This window comes from Salvelinus fontinalis, chromosome 32 (assembly GCF_029448725.1).
Source record: "Salvelinus fontinalis isolate EN_2023a chromosome 32, ASM2944872v1, whole genome shotgun sequence".
Classification (NCBI taxonomy): Eukaryota; Metazoa; Chordata; class Actinopteri; order Salmoniformes; family Salmonidae; genus Salvelinus; species Salvelinus fontinalis.
The window spans coordinates 34,327,510-34,347,679 of NC_074696.1; the positions used below are offsets into that span (position 1 = coordinate 34,327,510).

Below are 20,170 nucleotides of genomic sequence, written 5' to 3' on the forward strand. Positions count from 1 at the left end.
AAGAAGGAGAGTGATGGAGTGCTGCATCAAATGACCTGGCCTCCTCAATCACCTGACATCAACCCAATTGAGATGGTTTGGGATGAGTTGGACTGCAGAGTGAAGGAAAAGCAGCCAACAAGTGCTCAGCATATGTGCTAACTCCTTCAAGACTGTTGGAAAAGCATTCCAGGTGAAGCTGGTTGAGAGAATGCCAAGAGTGTGCAAAGCTGTTATCAAGGCAAAGGGTGGCTACTTTTGAAGGGTCTAAAATGTAAAATATATTTTCATTTGTTTAACACTTTTTTGGTTACTACATGATTCCATATGTGTTATTTCATAGTTTTTATGACTTCACTATTATTCTACAATGTAGAAAGTATTACAAATAAAGATAAACCCTTGAATGTGTAGATGTGTCCAAACTTTTGACTGGTACTGTATGTGTATGTATGTGTGTATATATATTTTGGGTAATTGGAAGTGATGTAGACAATTGCATTGGTAGAAGCTACAATCTATCTGCAATATTAAAGATGATCTACCCCCTAAAATGTATTATTTATGAGAATAAATAATAATAAATTATGAAACAGGTGGTCACGATTGGTAACTTTTCCCATCACTAAGAATTTGTGGTGGAAGACATGCAGTGAGTAAACCGTTAGTAATGTCTTCATGTCGGACTTATCTCCCTCTTCTGGATGGGGATGTCACAGTGGTCAAAGATGATAGAACTCCCCCCTCCACAACCCAATAGTCCTGTCACCTCCCCTCCCCTTACCCTATTGTTTGAAGCTAATGTAAAATGCACTGTCTACAGTATATGACCCATTTTAGCAGTCCATTAGCATAATTTGGCTGTGGCCAGCGAGTTAATGTACTCACAGATGACAGGGGAATTGTGCTACACAACCTTAGGGTTTAAACAAAGACCTATGACAAAGTAGGCCACGCTTTGCATAAGGATGGACATTACATTTGTGTGTGTGTGTGTGTGTGTGTGTGTGTGTGTGTGTGTGTGTGTGTGTGTGTGTGTGTGTGTGTGTGTGTGTGTGTGTGTGTGTGTGTGTGTGTGTGTGTGTGTGTGTGTGTGTGTGAGTGAGAAATGGGCCGAATACAACAAGTGTAGACCTTATCATGAAATGTTTACTTACAAGTCCTTAACCCACAATGCCGTTCAAGAAATAGAGTTAAGAAAATATTGACTCCATAAACTAAAGTACATTTTTTATAAAAAGTAACACAATAAAATAACAATACCAAGGCTATATACTGGGGGTAACGATACCAAGTCAATGTGCGGGGGTACAGGTTAGTCAAGGTAATTTGTAACATGACTATGCATAGATAATAAACAGGAGGTAGCAGCAGTGTAAAATCAAAGGGGGCGGGGGGGGTCAATGTATATAGTCCGGGTGGCCATTTAATTAATTGTTCAGCAGTCTTATGGCTTGGGGGTAGAAGCTGTTAAGGAGCCTTTTGGTCCTAGACTTGCCGCTCTGGTACAGCTTGCCGTGCGATAGCAGAGAGAACAGTCTATGACTTGGGTGACTGGGGTCTGACAATTGGGCCTTCCTCTGACACAGCCAGTATATAAGTCCTGGATGGCAGGAAGCTTGGCCTCAGTGATGTACTGGGCCGTACGCACTACCCTCTGTAGCGCCTTACGGTCGGATGCAGTTGCCATACTGCTCGGTTAGGATGTTCTCGATGGTGCCTTAGAACTTTTTGAGGATCTAGGGACACATGCCAAATCTTTTCAGTGTCCAGGGGGGGGGGGGGAAGGTGTTGTAGTGCCCTCTCTACGACTCTCTTGGTGTGTTTGGACCATGATAGTTTGTTGGTGATGTGGACACCAAGGAAGTTGAAACTCTCGACCCTCTCCACTACATCCCCGTCGATGTGAATGGGGGCGTGTTCGAGAGGTGGATGAGAAGGCACAAATAGATTATAGCTTTGATAAAAGGTGTATCATATCAAATTATCTTAATACAACTTTGTATTTGCATTATACGTCTTTATTATCTTTATCCGACATTTCATATGTCTTGTCAACAGTGAACACGGGCACTCAGTTGCATAGCAAACATTGTTGTCCTCCACCTCATGAAGATTTGGAAAGCCGAGTAGATGAATTTGCACGTCCTGCTGGAACAGTACACCAGCTATTGGAGGCCCCGCAGGTATTGTGCCATATGGTTAATTATTCCACATGGGCGGCGGGGATTGGGGGGCGTGGAACTGTGAACAGACTTTTCTAAGAGGAAGTTGAGGGAAAAGCATATATTAATTTATACTCCACAGAATCCACGGCAACACAAATCAATGTCACTTTATAGAGGTGGGAGGGGGCGTTATACTGGAGAGAGGTGGGTGGAGTCTGTAAAACAAGCCTCAGAACTTCAAAGCCCCCCCCCCCCCCCCCCCTGCTTAGGGTAACTCCCTAAGCAAGGATTGTATGATGGAAAAAGAGGGGTAAAAACAGAATTTATGTATTTAACTAGGCAAGTCAGTTAAGAACAAATTGTTATTTACAATGACTGCCTACCAAAAGTTCTCCTGCAGGGACAGAGCCTGGGGTTGCTCTTCCCTGCTCTAGATTGTGCCTGGGCATATTGAGGGGCAAATTGGTTTGGACACCCGAAATAGCATTCAAACTTTGCTTGCTGAATAATACCTTCATTATTTCTTAAATGAGATTGTATACCATCAGCAGTCATGAGAGAAGTAAAACTAAACTAAGATGTCCTCACCATTACAGTCAATAAAATGCCCAACAAATAGGATGCCCTGTGGCTTTAAAAAAAAATGTTTTACAAAGAGAACAACTGAGAATCATCTCAAAATGAAGCCTATGCTGTCGACCCTTTTACACACAGACGTAAATGAAAAGGTCTGGCAGTAGGGAACGTAGGGAACGTAGGCACTAGGCCTAAACGCCAGCTTGCTTTAGCATCGGGCCCGCTAGCGCTTGGAACAGACAGGATCACACCACCCCGGCATGTGCAGCATTGGCTGTCCCAGAGAAGAAGAAAGAAAGAGAAGGGGAGAGGGAGAAAGAGATTGTGTTGTATTCTCCCTGACATGCTCTGCATTACCATAATTGGCTTTTCTACATGATAGGACAGAGGAAATAATAATGTCATTTTATTTACAGCCTGTCCCCCTCTCCCTCACACACACACACACACACACACACACATACACCATGCAGGTCAAATGACACACACTGATCAGGCCTGTCCAAAGGCATCACAGCGGAGGGGCCGGTGACAAAGCGAAGCGGGGAGAAAGGAATACGACTCGCAACGTTTCGGCCCCCATTTTGAAGGGCGTCTAAACGGCGACTCGGTTGCCCGTCTGGAATAGCAGAGAGCCCGACACGGGCTAAATCAGAGGAGTGAGAGCAGGCGGAATTGGACATTAGCACCACAAATGACTGCCGGGATTGGTCCTCTTCTCAGAGACAGAGTAAATAAATAAGGAGGGTTGAGAGGGGTGTGTGTGTGGCATGTGTGTGAGTTGCAATTCGGTGGTGCTGCTTCGCGCTCAACTGCACTCGCTCCCTGTCTCACGTTGTTTCTCTCCCGAAGGCTTTTGGTTAAGTTTGACACCAGCCAAATGGTGTAGCCTCAGCGTCCCATGACAGATAGCATTATGGGTTTAAGTGGCAGATTTGCACAAGAGAAACGAGCAAGGAGAAAATACAGTATGTGAAATGACTCCATTTTTCAGACGTTCTAATATAACATCATATGCAGAGAGAAACTGCCGGAAAGCACAACTTCATTTCCATCTACTTTGTTTTGAAGCAGTTGATTCTCAAGTTGCTCCGATGTAATTTTTGAGAATGTCAACGCAGTAGTGCGTGTGAGAGGAAGCACAGCTAGTTGGGAATTCATTGTGCATGGTATCACAAACTCTGTGCCATAGACACAATGCAGAAACAGTACTGTGAGAGTACGAAGGTTGGTTTTATACTTTGCTATAACAGATGACAATTTGTTGATAAATGTAGTATTATATCACAGATTTGAGCTTGGCATAGAGAAGGCTTGTACATGTTTGCGTGTGAGCGACTGTGAGAATGTCCGTCTGTTTTTATCTATGTACTATACACTTAGGGGTGGTGTGTGTGTGTGTGTGTGTGTGTGTGTGTGTGTGTGTGTGTGTGTGTGTGTGTGTGTGTGTGTGTGTGTGTGTGTGTGTGTGACAGCAAAGGCCCGGTAGTGTCCTGCCGAGGTGTCACCTGTCTGGAGGAAGCCCGGGCCAAAGTGACAGGCTCGTCTCTGGACGCAGATGGCCTGCTCTCCCTCTCCTTTCCACAGCCGTCACACGTCCCCTCTGTGTTTGACACGCACACATTTGCGCGCACACACATACTAAGACACACACACACACACATGTCATTGACACTGACACAAACACTTAGTGACAAACACACACATGGGTTGTCAGATACAAAAAACACATGAATGTAGTGAGAGCAACACTAACACACACACACAGGGACACACCTGATAGATGCATGCACACAGAATATCTCCCTAGCACACCAGGTGGATAGATATGAATATATGCTTACAAGCTAACCCTCGCTCACACACACAAACACACACATACAAATGCACACCTTCTACTTTGTATCTTGCTGCCTCAGGTTACAGTCAATTTCACATACTTTCCCTCTACCATTTCAGACCCACCCATAGACAGACGAACTCTCCTGCTCACACCTCTGTCAGCTAACTCCTAAATGCACCTTTTTTCCTCCCTTTTTTTGCTACAAACCTTTTCCTCTTCCATTCTCCATGACAGCACAAAGTGGGCTTATTTTTATTTTCTCTCTGTTTTTGACTGACAACCACAACAGCATCCCCCTTCCTTCCCTGCCCAATTTTAATCCCCCCCCCCCTCCCTCTCCCTCCCCCTCTCTCCATTGTTCTGAGTGAAGCTTGAAAGCGGGCAGCTCAACGAGTAGTGTCAGCATCTCCCCATCTCTGATTGCCTTATTAGCCGCCGGTGGCACCAGGAGCTCTTTTTTCCCCCACAGATGGCAAAAAAAGGAGGGAGAGAAGAAGAAAAAATGTCCGACTTCTATGTTGTTTCTTTCTTCTTTCGCTTAGAAAAAACGTCTTGTTTGTGGACACTGACACCCACCACCCTGACCCGAACACCTGACACTGATACATGATTTGACACTTGAACTGCGTCGTTGGTTAAGGGCTTGTAAGTAAGCATTTCACGGTATTCGGCGCATGTGACAAAAACGATTTGATTTGATGGCTGTCGAGGTGGAGGCAGCAGACTGGGGATGTCGGAGGAAGTGTGTGTGTGTGTGTAGGGGGGTCTGGGCTGAGGTGTGTGCAGGAAAAGACTGACTTTATTTTTAAGAGGTGTCAGGTTGTCTGTCTTTTCTGTCAAGGCGTTCCCTCTACCCATTCCACTCATTAAGAGCTACGGGTAACTATAGTAGAGACGGCAAATTTTTTGGGGGGGTGTGCGTTCTTTAGCGTGATGGTCTATTTAGAGACGGCGAGAGAGTAAGCGTGATGGGGGAGTTTTCAGTGCTTTGAGGTACTCAACCAAACACTCCAATGAAATGAAATACGGAATGCTCTTGACAATACACCGACATTTGACATTGGCTCGAATTTGATTCTTTTTGAAAGCGTGTAATGTCGGGCTCTGGGGTAGGCATAGTTGTAATATTGGACAGATAGATTGCAGGTATTATGTGAGCAATAGTGTAGCATTATCTTTTGTGTGTACGTGTACACATATTCAGTACACGCTAGCACAGCGATGGATGTTCGTACACATTTATACCAGCACACGCAGACACAGAGAGATTGAGACACACACACACACACACACACACACACACACACACACACACACACACACACACACACACACACACACACCGTAGTCCCAGTTGCTTATGGCCCTCCAGCTTCTCCCAGGCAGCAGTAAATGGCAGCTCACAAACATCAGGTATTATGTCTTCTCTGATTATGGGCCTGAGCGGCAACACGCTGTTCTGGGGCTGACAGCACATCTGCCTCCTCGCTAGAGACTGATACTGGCACCTTGGACAAGCATCTTATGGGAGAGGATAAGGTGAACTGCCCGAGCACTGTCTCCATCTGTCTGTCTCTGTCTCTCTTTCACTCTCTCTGTCCTTTTCTCAATGTATTTCTCCTTTACGATTACCGTGCAGCACATTTTCATATTGAATGAAACATTACATAATATTGCAAAATTCTAACAGGTTTGACAGTTGGAAATACGTTCCTCTACAATTCTTAATTTGCTACTTAGTGTAGGTTAGATAAAGTTGATGTCTGACATTGTCTCGGAGTCCAGAGGGCCTGGAATTATACTTGAGAGACAGTTGACGCTGGTTATAGACGTATTGTCAAAGTAACATTTCTGCCATAGTTCCTGCATAGCTACAGGGGTTGGAATCCCATGTCGTTTGTCTGCCATTAAAGATAACCACTCAGGCAGCTGATCAACACAGGCAGTGCCTTGTTAAGTGCTCGGTCCCGTTCCATAATGGTCATTAAGTAAATGGTATGGATGGAGTATTTTTCTCTCATCTTGTGCCCCGACAAAGAGTTCCATTATTCTCTTTTCGAGGCTGGCAACACTTAAGTGTCAAATCCAGAGGAAAAAGCTATTTCATTAGCCACATACCATAGCCATGCTGTTGTTACTCATTAAACATTTAATCGTCCTTTATCTGATGAACTACCACATAAGGACTACATCATATTTTTGGTGTTGAAGAAAACATTTCTTTATTTTTATAAACGTATAGGTCAAATGTGTAGTTTTTCCTCAATTCAGATTTTTTTTTTTTAAATACTATGATTTAGTACTATGATTTAAATGTAGAGGAACCTTGGTATAACCTTGACAGTCATTCTGTGTGGAGAAAGTATACTCAGAACTCACGCCCCCATCCTCTGTGGGTAACACTGTTTCCCTTCTTCCCGCCAGCCGGCACACTTGACTCCCTGAGAACTAGTACAGCATGGACGGTGACAACATGGCATGTCATGTCCACCGGCAATTTCCACGCGTCATACTGTGAGGACTTCCACTGCCAATGCCAACTCTATGCCATCCCAGCCGAGGGCCTGGCACGCTCACCCGCTATCGCTATATCACACGTCACGGGCAGGGTGTGAGTGGCACAGTGGCAGCAGAGACTGGTTCAAAGTCAGAGAGAGTCAGTGCCCTCCATCTAGAAGAGAGGAAGCCATTTTAGTACAGGAACTGGCTTGTGACTGTTGGGGTCACCTTTTTTTCTGGGCAGTCATAATCATTTGGATATTTGAAATGGATAGGATTTAAGAGTGTCAACTTTCTTTTGTATATTTGTATTCAACAGTATACATCCATATAGAGTGTATGATAGCATGCAGTTAAAACATAAAAGCACTACAAAGCAACAAACAAGTTATAACATTCTGAATGTAGGCTACTGACCTTTTTTGTCAAACGCAGTGGACTCTCAGTGTTGATTAATATGCATCTGCTGCTTTGGGAACCGGTTTTCCATCATGTAGAATTGTGCTTGTGTCCCTAGTTTTTGAACTCAAGGGGAAATATTCCTCTTGCTCATCTGTGTTCTCCTTTACCCTTGCTGAGCCATACTGTTTGATACCTTCGTTAGGCTGCACAGTGTAGGGGACTATCTATCATCGTCAAGATATGGATGTTTGCCACTTTTATAATTGCAAAGCTGCGTCCTCCGCCAGGACTATTGACTAAAATATTTTAAGAGTCATTACACCCACCCACTCTTACACACTCAGAGATACAGACATGCATGGTATACACACGTTAAACACAAACACACATTACGGGATAAGCACATCAAGAATCTTTATACACATCTGATGGAATGTTCTGCCCCAATGAGTTGGCTGATGTCCCTTCTCTCCTCTTGTGTTTTTCAGCTTATGGGGACGAGGAGGAATTTAAGGCTGATGACAAGATCGATGAGGAGCACCTGCAGGACGACGGCCTCTCCTTAGACGGCCATGACGGCGAGTACCTCTGCAACGAGGATGACGACGCCGGGGACCGATTCAGCTTCCAGAACTCCCCTCTCAGCAATGGGACCAACCCAGACGCCGGCTATGCCTCTCCGCTCAGTGATGCCAGCGACCAGCTCATTGACTTCCAGAGTACTCCCTCCAAGGACGGACTTGATAAGGAGGAGGAAGAGGCAGTCAGAGGAGAAGTAGAACACCTGAAGGTCCCCAACGGCCTGTCTCTGCAGGACAGCCTGGCGCAGATGAAAGCCGTCTATGCTAACCTGATCTCTGAAGCCTCTTGGTCCAGCATCACCATGGACATGCTGAGAAGTAACAGCAACAAGGTCAGCAGTGTGATCAGCAACAGCAATGGAAGCAGCCACAAGGGGAGCAACGTTATTCTTAACAGTCATGCTAACAGCCTTGTGAACAATAATAACCACAGCAACAGCAGCAGTGGCACCTCTGCCCCTACCAACACTACCAGCAACACTAGTGCTACAAGCACCGCTAATACTACCAACACTGGCAACACAGGTGGAGTGGCCTACGACTGGCACCAAGCAGCTTTGGCCAAAACTTTTCAGCATACACCATACAATCTCCTCCCCGAGCCAAGCCTCTTCAGCACTGTGCAGCTGTACCGGCAGAACAACAAGCTCTACGGCCCGGTGTTCACCGGTGCCAGCAAGTTCCGGTGCAAGGATTGCAGCGGAGCCTATGACACATTGGTGGGGCTCACGGTGCACATGAGTGAGTCAGGCCATTACCGCGATGACAACAAAGACAAGGAGGAGGAGCGGGGAAAGAGGTGGTCCAAGCCACGTAAGCGCTCCCTCATGGAGATGGAAGGAAAGGAGGATGCTCAAAAGGTGCTCAAGTGCATGTACTGCGGACACTCCTTTGAATCCCTGCAGGACCTGAGTGTCCACATGATCAAAACGAAACACTACCAGAAAGTGCCTCTAAAAGAACCCATGTCAGCCCTCGTCTCAAAGCTGGTGCCCCCTACCAGAAAAAGAGCATTTCAGGACTTGGTGTCCCCATGCTCACCGGAGTCTGTCCACAACACACCTGGTGTACACCTGGGAGAGACCTCAAAAGACCAGAAAGTGGTTAACCCCTATGTCACAGCAAATAACCGCTACGGCTACCAAAATGGCGCCAGTTACACCTGGCAGTTTGAGGCGCGTAAGGCCCAGATCCTCAAATGCATGGAGTGTGGGAGTTCCCACGACACCCTGCAACAACTGACCGCCCACATGATGGTCACAGGACACTTTCTGAAAGTGACCAACTCAGCGTCCAAAAAGGGGAAGCAGTTGGTGTTTGACCCTGTGGTTGAGGAAAATATACAGTCCATTCCTCTCCCTCCGACCTCTACACGACTCCCGGTTCCCAATGTGAAGTCACAGCCTGATTCTCCTCCCTTGCACTCCTCCTCCACTGAAGAGAAAAGGGAGGAACATGAGGAGAACATGAAGATGAGTGAACCGGAGAAGAAGATCAAAGAGGAGAAAGAGGATCCGACTGAGAAATGCGAGAAACCAGGCAAGGCTGGACATTACAAGTATCTCACAGAGGAAGACCTGGAGCAGACTCCCAAAGGAGGTGTGGATATCCTGAAGTCCTTAGAGTTCACTGTGTCAAGTGCAATCATCAAGGCCCAGACTGGGACGCCCACCTGGGGTGGTGCTGGCTACCCTAGCATCCACGCTGCCTACCAGCTCCATGGGTCTTTGAAGTCCTCCATGCAGAGTGTCCATGTGGTTCAACCCTTGTTCAGCACTAGCAGCTTGAAGATGATGTCCTCTGACTCCAGCAATCTGATCCACTCTCCGAGCAGCCCTTCCCCACCTCCAAGCCACAAGAACAATGTGTTGGCCATGGAAGAGCTGGTGGAAAAAGTCACAGGGAAAGTCACTGTGAAGAAGGAGAAGGAGGAAAAGGCCTCCGAAAATAAATGCAAAGCGAGATCTGCCAAGTCACCCTCTCCACTGTCCAAGGAGAGGAAGGGCTCACCCAAGGTGGATGGCCTCAACAAGCCAGTGAAAAACGTTGCCGTAGAGGATCAGAGTGAGCCTAGAAGCAGAGAGGGAGAGGCAAAAGACAACAAAGCAGATTTGTCAACGAAGAACGGAACAGACGTGCCAAAAACGGCAGTTGGCAACAGCTGTAACAGCTTGGGAATCATCACTGATCACTCACCGGAGCAGCCTTTTGTCAACCCCCTCAGTGCGTTGCAGTCCATCATGAACAATCACTTGGGAAAGGCCTCAAAGACGGCCACACCCTATCTAGACCCTCTGTCGAAGCTGTACAAGATCAGTAACAGCATGCTGGATAAGCCCTTGAACATCTCCAATCAGGTCAAACAAGTTCAGTCAATCAATCGATTCTATGACAACAATGACCAGCCCATGGACTTGACAAAATCCAAAGTCACTAACGGACTAACTGCGAACAGCACCTCCACTACGCTAAACAGCACTACCAACTGTAATACCAATAACAGCAACAGACCCATCCTCTCAAGCTTGTCTGAATCTCTGTCGTCCCAAAATGCTTTGATGGACATCTCCGACATGGTCAAGAACCTGACTGGCCGTCTGACGCCCAAATCCTCCACTCCGTCCTCCATCTCGGAGAAATCTGATGCGGACAACAGCGCCTTTGAGGATGGCTTGGAGGAGCTCTCTGCAGTCCAGAAAAGGAAAGGCCGGCAGTCCAACTGGAATCCTCAGCACCTCCTCATCCTTCAGGCCCAGTTTACCTCCTGTCTTCGGGAGACGTCTGACGGCAAGTTCGTCATGACTGACCTCGGGCCCCAGGAGCGGGTCCACATCTGCAAGTTCACCGGTCTCTCCTTGACCACTATCTCCCATTGGCTGGCCAACGTCAAGTACCAGCTGAGGAGGACAGGCGGGACAAAATTCCTGAAGAACATTGACTCGGGCCAGCCCCTGTTTCTGTGCAGTGACTGTGCCTCTCAGTTTAGGACTCCTTCCTCTTACATAAACCATTTGGAGTCCCACTTAGGCTTCAGCATGAAGGACCTCTCCAAGCTTTCAATAGATCACATTAGGGAGGAGCAGGCAGTTACCAGAATGATAACAGAGAAGACTTTCAGTTCCCTGGGACTTACCGAGGAAGACTCAGGCTCTGTATTTCAGTGCACGCTCTGCAATCGGACCTTTGTCAGCAAGCACGCGGTCAAGCTTCACCTTAGCAAAACACATGGCAAGTCGCCGGAGGACCACCTCATCTTTGTCACTGAACTAGAAAAGTTTGATAAAGCCTAAATGAGGTGGAGAAAGCTGATGGCATGACTGATTACTGAATCGTTGCACTATATCTCAATACTGCACTGCATCTCAACTGAGACTTTGGAATCAGTCCGAAGTAACTGCTGTCATAAAACTGGGCCATGTTCTGTTTTTGGATTTCAGTTGTCTTTTATTTTTCAACACACATTTAGCTGATCGTTTCTACGATCTTTAGGATCTTTTGTCTGTGCATGTTTTTCAGTGAATTAAGATTAAACCAACGTTTAAAAAAAAAAATGTTGACACAAACACACATTCTGAAAATGTATGATTGATATGAAGGTTTTTTGTTGTTTTCAACTAATCATATTGAAAATACATTTTAAGAGAAAAAAGTAAGAAGGATTTCTGCACTTGGACTACTATGAAGAGGTACACATTAGGATTGTTCAAATAAACTTCATGGCACGATGATATTTCAACGTTTAGATTCTCACTTCTCCTGATCACCTCAAAATTGCATATGGGGTAGAACATGTTAAAGGATGAAATGTAGGCCTAATGACAAACTGCAGAAAGAACGGAATACTCATGAATATGTTCAGCTTTTCTCTGCATATTTGTTTAACTAATCAAGTATTATTTAATGGTGGTATTGCCATATTTGCTTTGATACCAGTTGTATTTTTATGATTGTGTGCCGCTTCCGTTTCAACTTGTAAATTAAGTTCTAAAACTGATAAATATATAAATGATCAGCAAGTATGTGTAAATGTATGTAATCATATCTTGCTATTGGCAGAAGCTCAACATTCTTTGTACTGTGTGCATTTTTATATTGTCACTTTATAGAAAATATGGAAAAAAGAAATAACTATGTACTGTATATAGGTATAAATATATACAGTATATATATATACTGTAGAGCCAGAACATGTCCTTTTTCAATGAAAAGTAGGTCCTTCGTTGTGGTTTACATGATTAAATATAACTACACGGCCATCTCTTCTGATGCATGGTACTGTATGTTAAAATAAACATGCAATGCACAAGAAATTATACATTTCAATGTTTTATCATTAATACTGTTCAGAATTCTATCCTCTAAATCATGAAAGTATTGTTTTTTTTCTGCAATTGTAAAATAAACTCTAAACCTGGATTCTGCTTTGTTAAATTGGAGATTTCTTTTCAATAAGACTATGTAGCATCATGGAGGAAAACATACATTTTATTTATTCGTAATGGATATGTAAATTCTCGGGCTTCAAGATAACCTGACCCTCGGAAAAATGTTTGTGTTTTAAGTGGTCAAGACATGACCTTTCATATGTAGTTTGTCTATCACTGATTAGAGACACTCATATTGACTGTCAAATTGTGTGTTTTGTCTGTCAGCCTCTTGATGACACACCAATGAGCATTAATGAAGTCACAGAAACGAGGTAATGTGTCACCGGGACCAACAAACAACAAGCTGCACTTTGTAGAGATTCACGTGACAATGGAGTCGAGAAACTTGTGGGTTTGGCACATCAGCGCCTGTTAAGCTTCTCTGTCTTCTCATAGCACTTTGCTGTTTCTGGTGACGGCCTTCCCCTTTTGTTAATGATCTTAGCGCAGTCCTAGCGCTTAGACTATGTAAATCGCTGTAATCATAAGTAAGGCCACAATGCAGCTACCTGCAGAGCAGACGGCAACATCGGGAGGCACAGTTAAGCAGATTTGCATAGCTTTGCCTCGCACGCAACACACTGGATTCCGGGGGGATTCGTGGGCCTCAGGAATCAAACATTTACTCCTTTCAACTCAATTACGGGATGGTTATGTGTTGTGGCCATAGAGAAAAATAACAATACTGGGTATGAGAGAGAATATATCATCTCAAACTCTCTTTTACTTGAACGGACAAATAGTTTCCCAAAAGCGTACACATCAGTCAATCAAATAATATTATGAATCTCTTGAATGTCGTGGATTGGTAATGACAGGTGTCATACTATAGTCATAAATGTTGCGTATGTCATGTGCCATAATTCATTGGTTAAATAGTATCATAGTTACACCAGTGTGACCGGTAGAGAACTAAACTTAATGTTTTGATGATAGCAAAATCTAATATCCTCTGCCCAATCCAATGATTTCATTAGATAATGTTACATACACATTGTATATTACAGTATGAGATTAGTTTCTATGCCATCACAGATAGACCAGAACAATTGTCCTCCACAAGTTCAGAGATCAGTAGTCAATGGCATCTGACTATTTGAGAAAATCAGAACTCAAAGAATTGACGCTCAGCACATTTAATCCCAGTAGGAATAGCTTCAAATGTAAGTTACCATAGGAAATGGGTATATACAGTAGGCTTAGTCACTTCTCTTGCCAAAATATAGAGAATAAAGGACATTGTCATTAAAATTAGGATTTGTGAGGGACTTAACAGTTTCAGATGTATTATAGAATTAAGCCTCCAATTTCTCTGAGGCACCTGGGAACTCGATAAAGGGGGCATGGCAGGTTTCTTCCGGGAGGTATTTAAGATGACACAGTACTGCCACCTAACACATCTCTTTTACACTCGCCTGAGGCACTTTAGAGAGAAACAATAAGGAGCCGGGGAAGTCAGTACCTGGAAGTCATATAAGGAAAAAAAACACATTCTAAGGGATTTAAGTCACAGAGAAAAGTTCAGTTGACATGGGACATAAACATTGGGGGTAAACACTGCTTTGAAAAACGAATATATGGGGTTTGTTCAGTTGGTACAAACAGGTGGATATATTCTTAAAAGGAAAACATTTATTGGGAGAAGTTCAGGTACAGTATCTTATGAAATTATGTATCGGCTTATGTTTAGTCACTGATTGGGTAGATGTGGGGTCCACTTACCTAGTTCCCTTTATGTAAAGAAGTTGCTGGTTGAGTGGTATAGTCTACAATCTAATGCAATTTAATTAAAAATGCTTTACCTGTGCTTGATTGAGCTTGCTTGGCACAATGGAACCAATGGAACAGTCCCAAATGTGCAAACCATCTGGTACTAAAGGCAGGCTCCAGCAAACGCTCAAGGCCATTTGAACTCATGGTCTGGTATCACATGCTGCACGTATACCGTTCCTTCAGATAGTATTCATACGCCTTGACTTATTCCACATTCTGTTTTGTTGTGTTACAGCCTGAATTCAAAATGGATTAACTGTATTTTTTTCTCACCCATCTACACACAATATCCCATAATGACAAAGTGATTTTTTCTTTTGAAATATTAGCAAATTTATTGAAAATGAAATACAGAAATATCTAATTGACACAAATATTCACACCCCTTAGTCAATACATGTTAGACCTAATACCATTGTCAGTGATTACAGCCATGAGTCCTTCTGGGTAAGTCTCTAAGAGCTTTGCACACCTGGGTTGTATAATATTCACACATTATTTAAAAAAATTATTCAAGCTCTGTCAAGTTGGTTGTTGATTGGTTGGTCATTGCTAAACAGCCATTTTCAAGTCTTGCCCTATATTTTCAAGGTGATTTAAGTCAAAACTAACTAGACCACTCAGGAACAACTAGTGTATCTTTGGCCTTGTGGTTTAGGTTATTGTTCTGCTGAAAGTTGAATAGGTCTTCCAGTAACTGTTGGAAAGCAGACTGAATGAGGATTTCCTCTAGGATTTTGCCTGTGCTTAGCTCTATTCTGTTTATTTTTATCCCCAAAAACTTCCTAGTCCTTGCCGATGACAAGCATACCCATAACATGATGCTGCCACCACCACGCTTGAAAATATGAATAGTGGTACTCAGTGATGTGTTGTGTTGAATTTGCCACAAACAGAACACTTTGTATTCAGAACATGAAGTTAATTTCTTTGCCACATTTTTTGCAGTTTTACTTTTGTGCCTTATTGCAAACAGGAGGCATGTTTTGGAATATTTTATTCTGTACAGGCTTCCTTCTTTTCACTCTGTCATTTAGGTTAGTATTGTGGAGTAACTACAATGTTGTTGATCCATTCTCAGTTTTCTCTTATAACAGCCAATCAACTCTGTAACTGTTTTAAAGCCACCATTGACCTCATGATGAAATCCCCAAGCGGTTTCCTTCCTCTCCAGCAAAAGAGTTAGGTAGGATGACTATCTTTGTAGAGTCCGGGTGTATTGATACTGTACACCATCCAAAGTGTAATTAATAACTTCACCATGCTCAAAAGGATATTCAATATGTGCTTAGTTTTTTTAGCCATCTACCAATAGGTGCCCTTATTTGCAAGACATTGGAAAACCTCCCTGGTCTTTGTGGTTAAATCTGTGTTTGAAATTCACTGTTCGACTGAGGGACCTTACAGATATGTAATGAACACAAGGGGAGACAGAGAGCTGGTTTCAAGTGCATGGCGCAGCAGGTGTTTATTGCAAAGGACCACAGGAGGAGGCAGGTAGCTGGGTCCAGGAGCAGGCAGAAGGTCATACACAGGGGGTCCAAAAGGGTAACAGTACAGGCAGGGAAAAGGCTAGTAACGTAGTCCGGGAGATCAGGCAATAGGTAGATAACAGGAAATCTGATAGGCTAAAGTACAGGCAGGGAATGGGCAAGGCGTTAGTGAGGCAGGCAACAACTATCATACACGGGAGGAGTAAAATCAAGGGGGGTAAAAAGAGCTCCGAAAGACATGTGTCACAAAACAAACAATACCTCACAGTGATGAGGTGCAAAGAACTGAACTAAATAGTGTGATAATGACACAGGTGTGTGAACAGGTGATTAGAATTCAGGTGATTGGGATCTGGAGAGTGAGCTGCGTTCAGGGGACCTACATGTTTGGGTGTGAGTTGGAAGCCGACGTTACAAGATAATTTCATGTGTGGGGTATAGAGATGAGGTAGTCATTCAAAAAATCATGTTGAACACTTTTATTGCACAGAGTGAGTCCATGCAACTTATGTGACTTGTTAAGCACATTTGTAAACATTTCTGAAAACCTAATTCCACTTTGACCTTATGGGGTATTGTGTGTAGGCCATTGACACACAATCTACATTTAATCCATTTTAAATGAATGTGGTAGCACAACAAAATGTGGTAAAAGTCAAGGGGTGTGAATAGTTTCTGAAGGCATTACACATGATAGAAAAGCCCAATCACAGAATTAAGTTTTAACATGGACCAGCATTGCTTTCAACCACAGGAAATATGAATATATGTTTTCCTAGATTTCATTTGCCCGTTTTGTAAAGGAGCTGTCATCAAACAAACACAGCCCCTCAATCAGTCAGCCAATGTTTTGTTTGTTCTCTTGCGATTCCTCTGTCTTTGCTTTAAAGAAAAACAGAAAAATGTATTGTCTAGATGTCATCAATAGTACCTGACAAACACACACACACAGGCAGTGGCATACATATGATGTTAAGCTAAAGGGTGTTAACAGCAAAAGGCCTCATGATGAATTCTATTTGTTTCCGATTTATAATAATCGAAAGGAAAAGCCCTGAGTCAGAGTTCTGCAGTGTACTGCGAATAAATTGGACTATTTTTGAAAATATCATTCCATGATGTATTGGTGGCCAGACAATTGGAGAAAGTAGCAATGTTTCCATCCAATTGGTGACAGATTTTCATGCGAATATTAAAAAATCTGCATCAAGAAAATATGTGCAATTTCCCACCAAAAGGGTGTGATGATGAAGTAGTGCACACAAAACAGAATTTTTTTCCTTCAGTTTTCATGTACCGAATACAAAATAAAAAGTTCAATATGTTTCCATTGCATTATCGACTCTACCGATAGTTTTGTCACAAAAGCTGTTGCTTTAAATAGCAAATGTGCCTCCTCTAGTCTTGGTACGTGTGCTCTACCCAACAGCTCGCAGATAGGCTGTGCGGGTAGGCTAGTCTACATGATGAGATTATTATGGATAAGAATATTTGTATTTGTCAAACTGCAGTCAAGCATCGATCACTATGTCACCAGAATAAGACCCTCGATACTTATTGTAAATTTTCACCACCCTGTGAAGTTCATCACAATCTATTTCATCTGTAGCCTAATAAACTGTATGGTTTTCCAGGTCCTAGTCGGAGGACCACACACCATGTCATCGATATGATGGTTATTATATCAATATTTGCTCATAAAGGCATTTCCACCGTAATTTCTCGCATTATGAATTTTACAGACACAAAAAAGGTTCCACCAATGTGGTGATCGAACAAATTATCTGTAGGGATTTATAAACTTATACCGAAATGTCCGGTTTCCATCACAGCTGTTGATTTTCTTTACATGGTATTCCTTTACTTGCATAAAAACTGTGGCTGGAAACATGGTTAGTTAATGTAAAGTCTTGCAACTTGAGGCAGACATATCATTGTACGTTCATTTGATCCACACAAAATGAATACAAAGGGAAACTGTAAATAATATAAACAACCCCGTGTCACTCATCTTATATTTCTCTGTGTAAGTAAAAGTACATAAGAATTACAATCCTTACCACAGTGTTGAACGACATGTACCTCACTTATATCTCAGTAGGGACTTACTGTATGTCATGGGGAGTAGGGATGTCCTAAACTGTACTCTGCACTGCTGCTATGATCCAATCATACTGTAGACGATTAGTCGCTAACTTCCATCATCTATCCCAGGGGTACTCGACTACCATTTCAGAAGGTCCGGTCACACAAATTTTCTGTGGCAAAGGTTCCGTGGATATTGTCATTTATTGGCGTACAGTAGTAACAAATCATCACCTTTTTTATTTTTTATTTTGTCAGGACCTGTGGTCCGTATGAGCATCTTCTGATTTCGAATTCGCACCACAGTCTGCCTGTTGAGTATCAGTCTGCCTGGCTGATCTTTCTATTTCCATTTCCTGGCCTTCAGGCCTGAAAATAGGAAATGAAGACTCAAAACAAAAACAAAAACGTTCATGTCGGACAGTGTTCATTCCATTGCTAGAAATAGAGCCATCTTGTAAAGTGTCGTGTCCCTGTCAGAAGTAAACCGTGTTCAGAGATAGAGCTCAGCCGCTATTCATCAGGCTAACGCTCCTGAAGAATGGAGATGTGACAAAAGCGTCTCTTTGGAGAATAATGATGGCTGCCAAACCGTGTTTTTGAATCTATCAGACTATTTTTCTTGATGATGCCCGCAGGTGTGTGGTGATGACAGGCTACAGCATCTTCGCTTTGGCATCAGTCACTGTTGGAAGCAACTAAAAGCATACCTCTTCATTGTTGAATAGCTTAACTTTTTATTTTACCTTTATTTTGTCTAAATGCTGTTGTACACTGAACAAAAATATAAACGCAACATATGTTGGTCCCATGTGTCATGAGCTGAAATAAAAGATGCCAGAAATGTTCCATACCTGCAAAAAGCTTATTTCTCTCAAATTATGTGCACACATTTGTTTACATCCCTGTTAGTGAGCATTTATCCTTTGACAAGATAATCCATCCACTTGACAGGTGTGGCGTATCAAGAAGCCGATTAAACAGCACGATCATTACACAGGTGCACCTTGTGCTGGGGACAAAAAACGACCACTCTAAAATGTGCAGTTTTGTCACAGAGCACACTGCCACAGATTTGTCAAGTTTTGACTGCAGGAATGTCCACTAGGGCTTTTGCCAGAGAATTGAATGTTCATTTCAATGTCATTTTAGAGAATTTGGCAGTACGTCCAACCAGCCTCACGACCACAGACCACGTGTAGGGCGTCATGTGGGTGAGCAGTTTGCTGATGTCAACGCTGTGAACAGTGTACGCCATGGTGGTGATGGGGTTATGGGCAGGCATAAGCTGTGGACAACAAACACAATTGCAGTTTATCAATGGCAATTTGAATGCACAGAGATACTGTGACAAGATCCTGAGGCCCATTGTCGTGCCTATCATCCCCCGCCATCACCTCATGTTTCAGCATGACAATGCACTCCCCCATGTTGCAAGGATCTGTACACTTTTCCTGGAAGCTGAAAATGTCCCAATTCTTCCATGGCCTGGATACTTACCAGACATGTCACCCATTGAGCATGTTTGGGATGCTCTGGATTGACGTGTTCGACAGCTTGTTCCAGTTCCATCCAATATCCAGCAACTTCGCAGAGCCATTGAGGAGGAGTGGGACAACATTCCACAGGCCTCAATCAACAGCCTGATCAACTCTATGTGAAGGAGATGTGTCGCGCAGCATGAGGTAAATGGTGGTCACACCTGATAATGACTGGTTTTCTGATCCACACCCCTAAGTTTTTTAAGGTATCTTTGACCAACAGATGCATATCTGTATTCCCAGTCATGTGGAATCCATAGATTAGGGCCTAATTAATTTATTTAAATTGACTGATTTCCTTATTTGATCTGTAACTCAGTAAAATCGTGGAAATTGTTTCGGGTTGCGTTTATATTTTTGTTCAGTATCATTTACCTTGAAGTGACTCAATAAGCCATTATATCCTTTCTGACTGATGGGATATATACCATCTCATGGATAGGGATATACCATCTCATGTACAAACAATGAGAAGAAATACATTTTTATGTCTAATTTATGTATTTTTCCCTCAGTCCACATGCATTGTGGTAAGATTAGTATACATTTCCATGCATTTGAGACTAAATAATTGAATTGCACCCGGGCTGAATGATATTTCTTCAGTCTGTAATTGCATAGGGCCTCCATGGGCAACAAAAGCTACTACTGCTGCAGTGGGATTCCTCTAGCAATCAAATGTTAAATTGATAAGAGAAGGAAAAAAGTCACCTGTGTACATTAGTAATAACAGAGATAGCTCTTTCCCCTTTTGTGTATAGGAAAATGTAGATTTGTCCTTTAGGGCCTGAAGAAGAGAGATG

The 20,170-nt window shown here is 43.1% G+C and overlaps 1 protein-coding gene across 2 annotated transcripts in view; it reads left to right on the forward strand.

The window, feature by feature from the left end:
- The window catches only part of LOC129831133 (teashirt homolog 1-like), a 35,958-nt gene extending 23,494 nt beyond the window's left edge, over positions 1 to 12,464 (forward strand). For both annotated transcript variants that reach the window (XM_055894204.1, XM_055894205.1), the window contains exon 2: positions 7,956 to 12,464. In XM_055894204.1, the coding sequence (XP_055750179.1) occupies positions 7,956 to 11,338 (3,383 nt within the window). In that variant the 3' untranslated portion in view covers positions 11,339 to 12,464. The remainder of the gene's footprint in view (positions 1 to 7,955) is intronic.
- Positions 12,465 to 20,170: the final 7,706 nt, after the last annotated feature.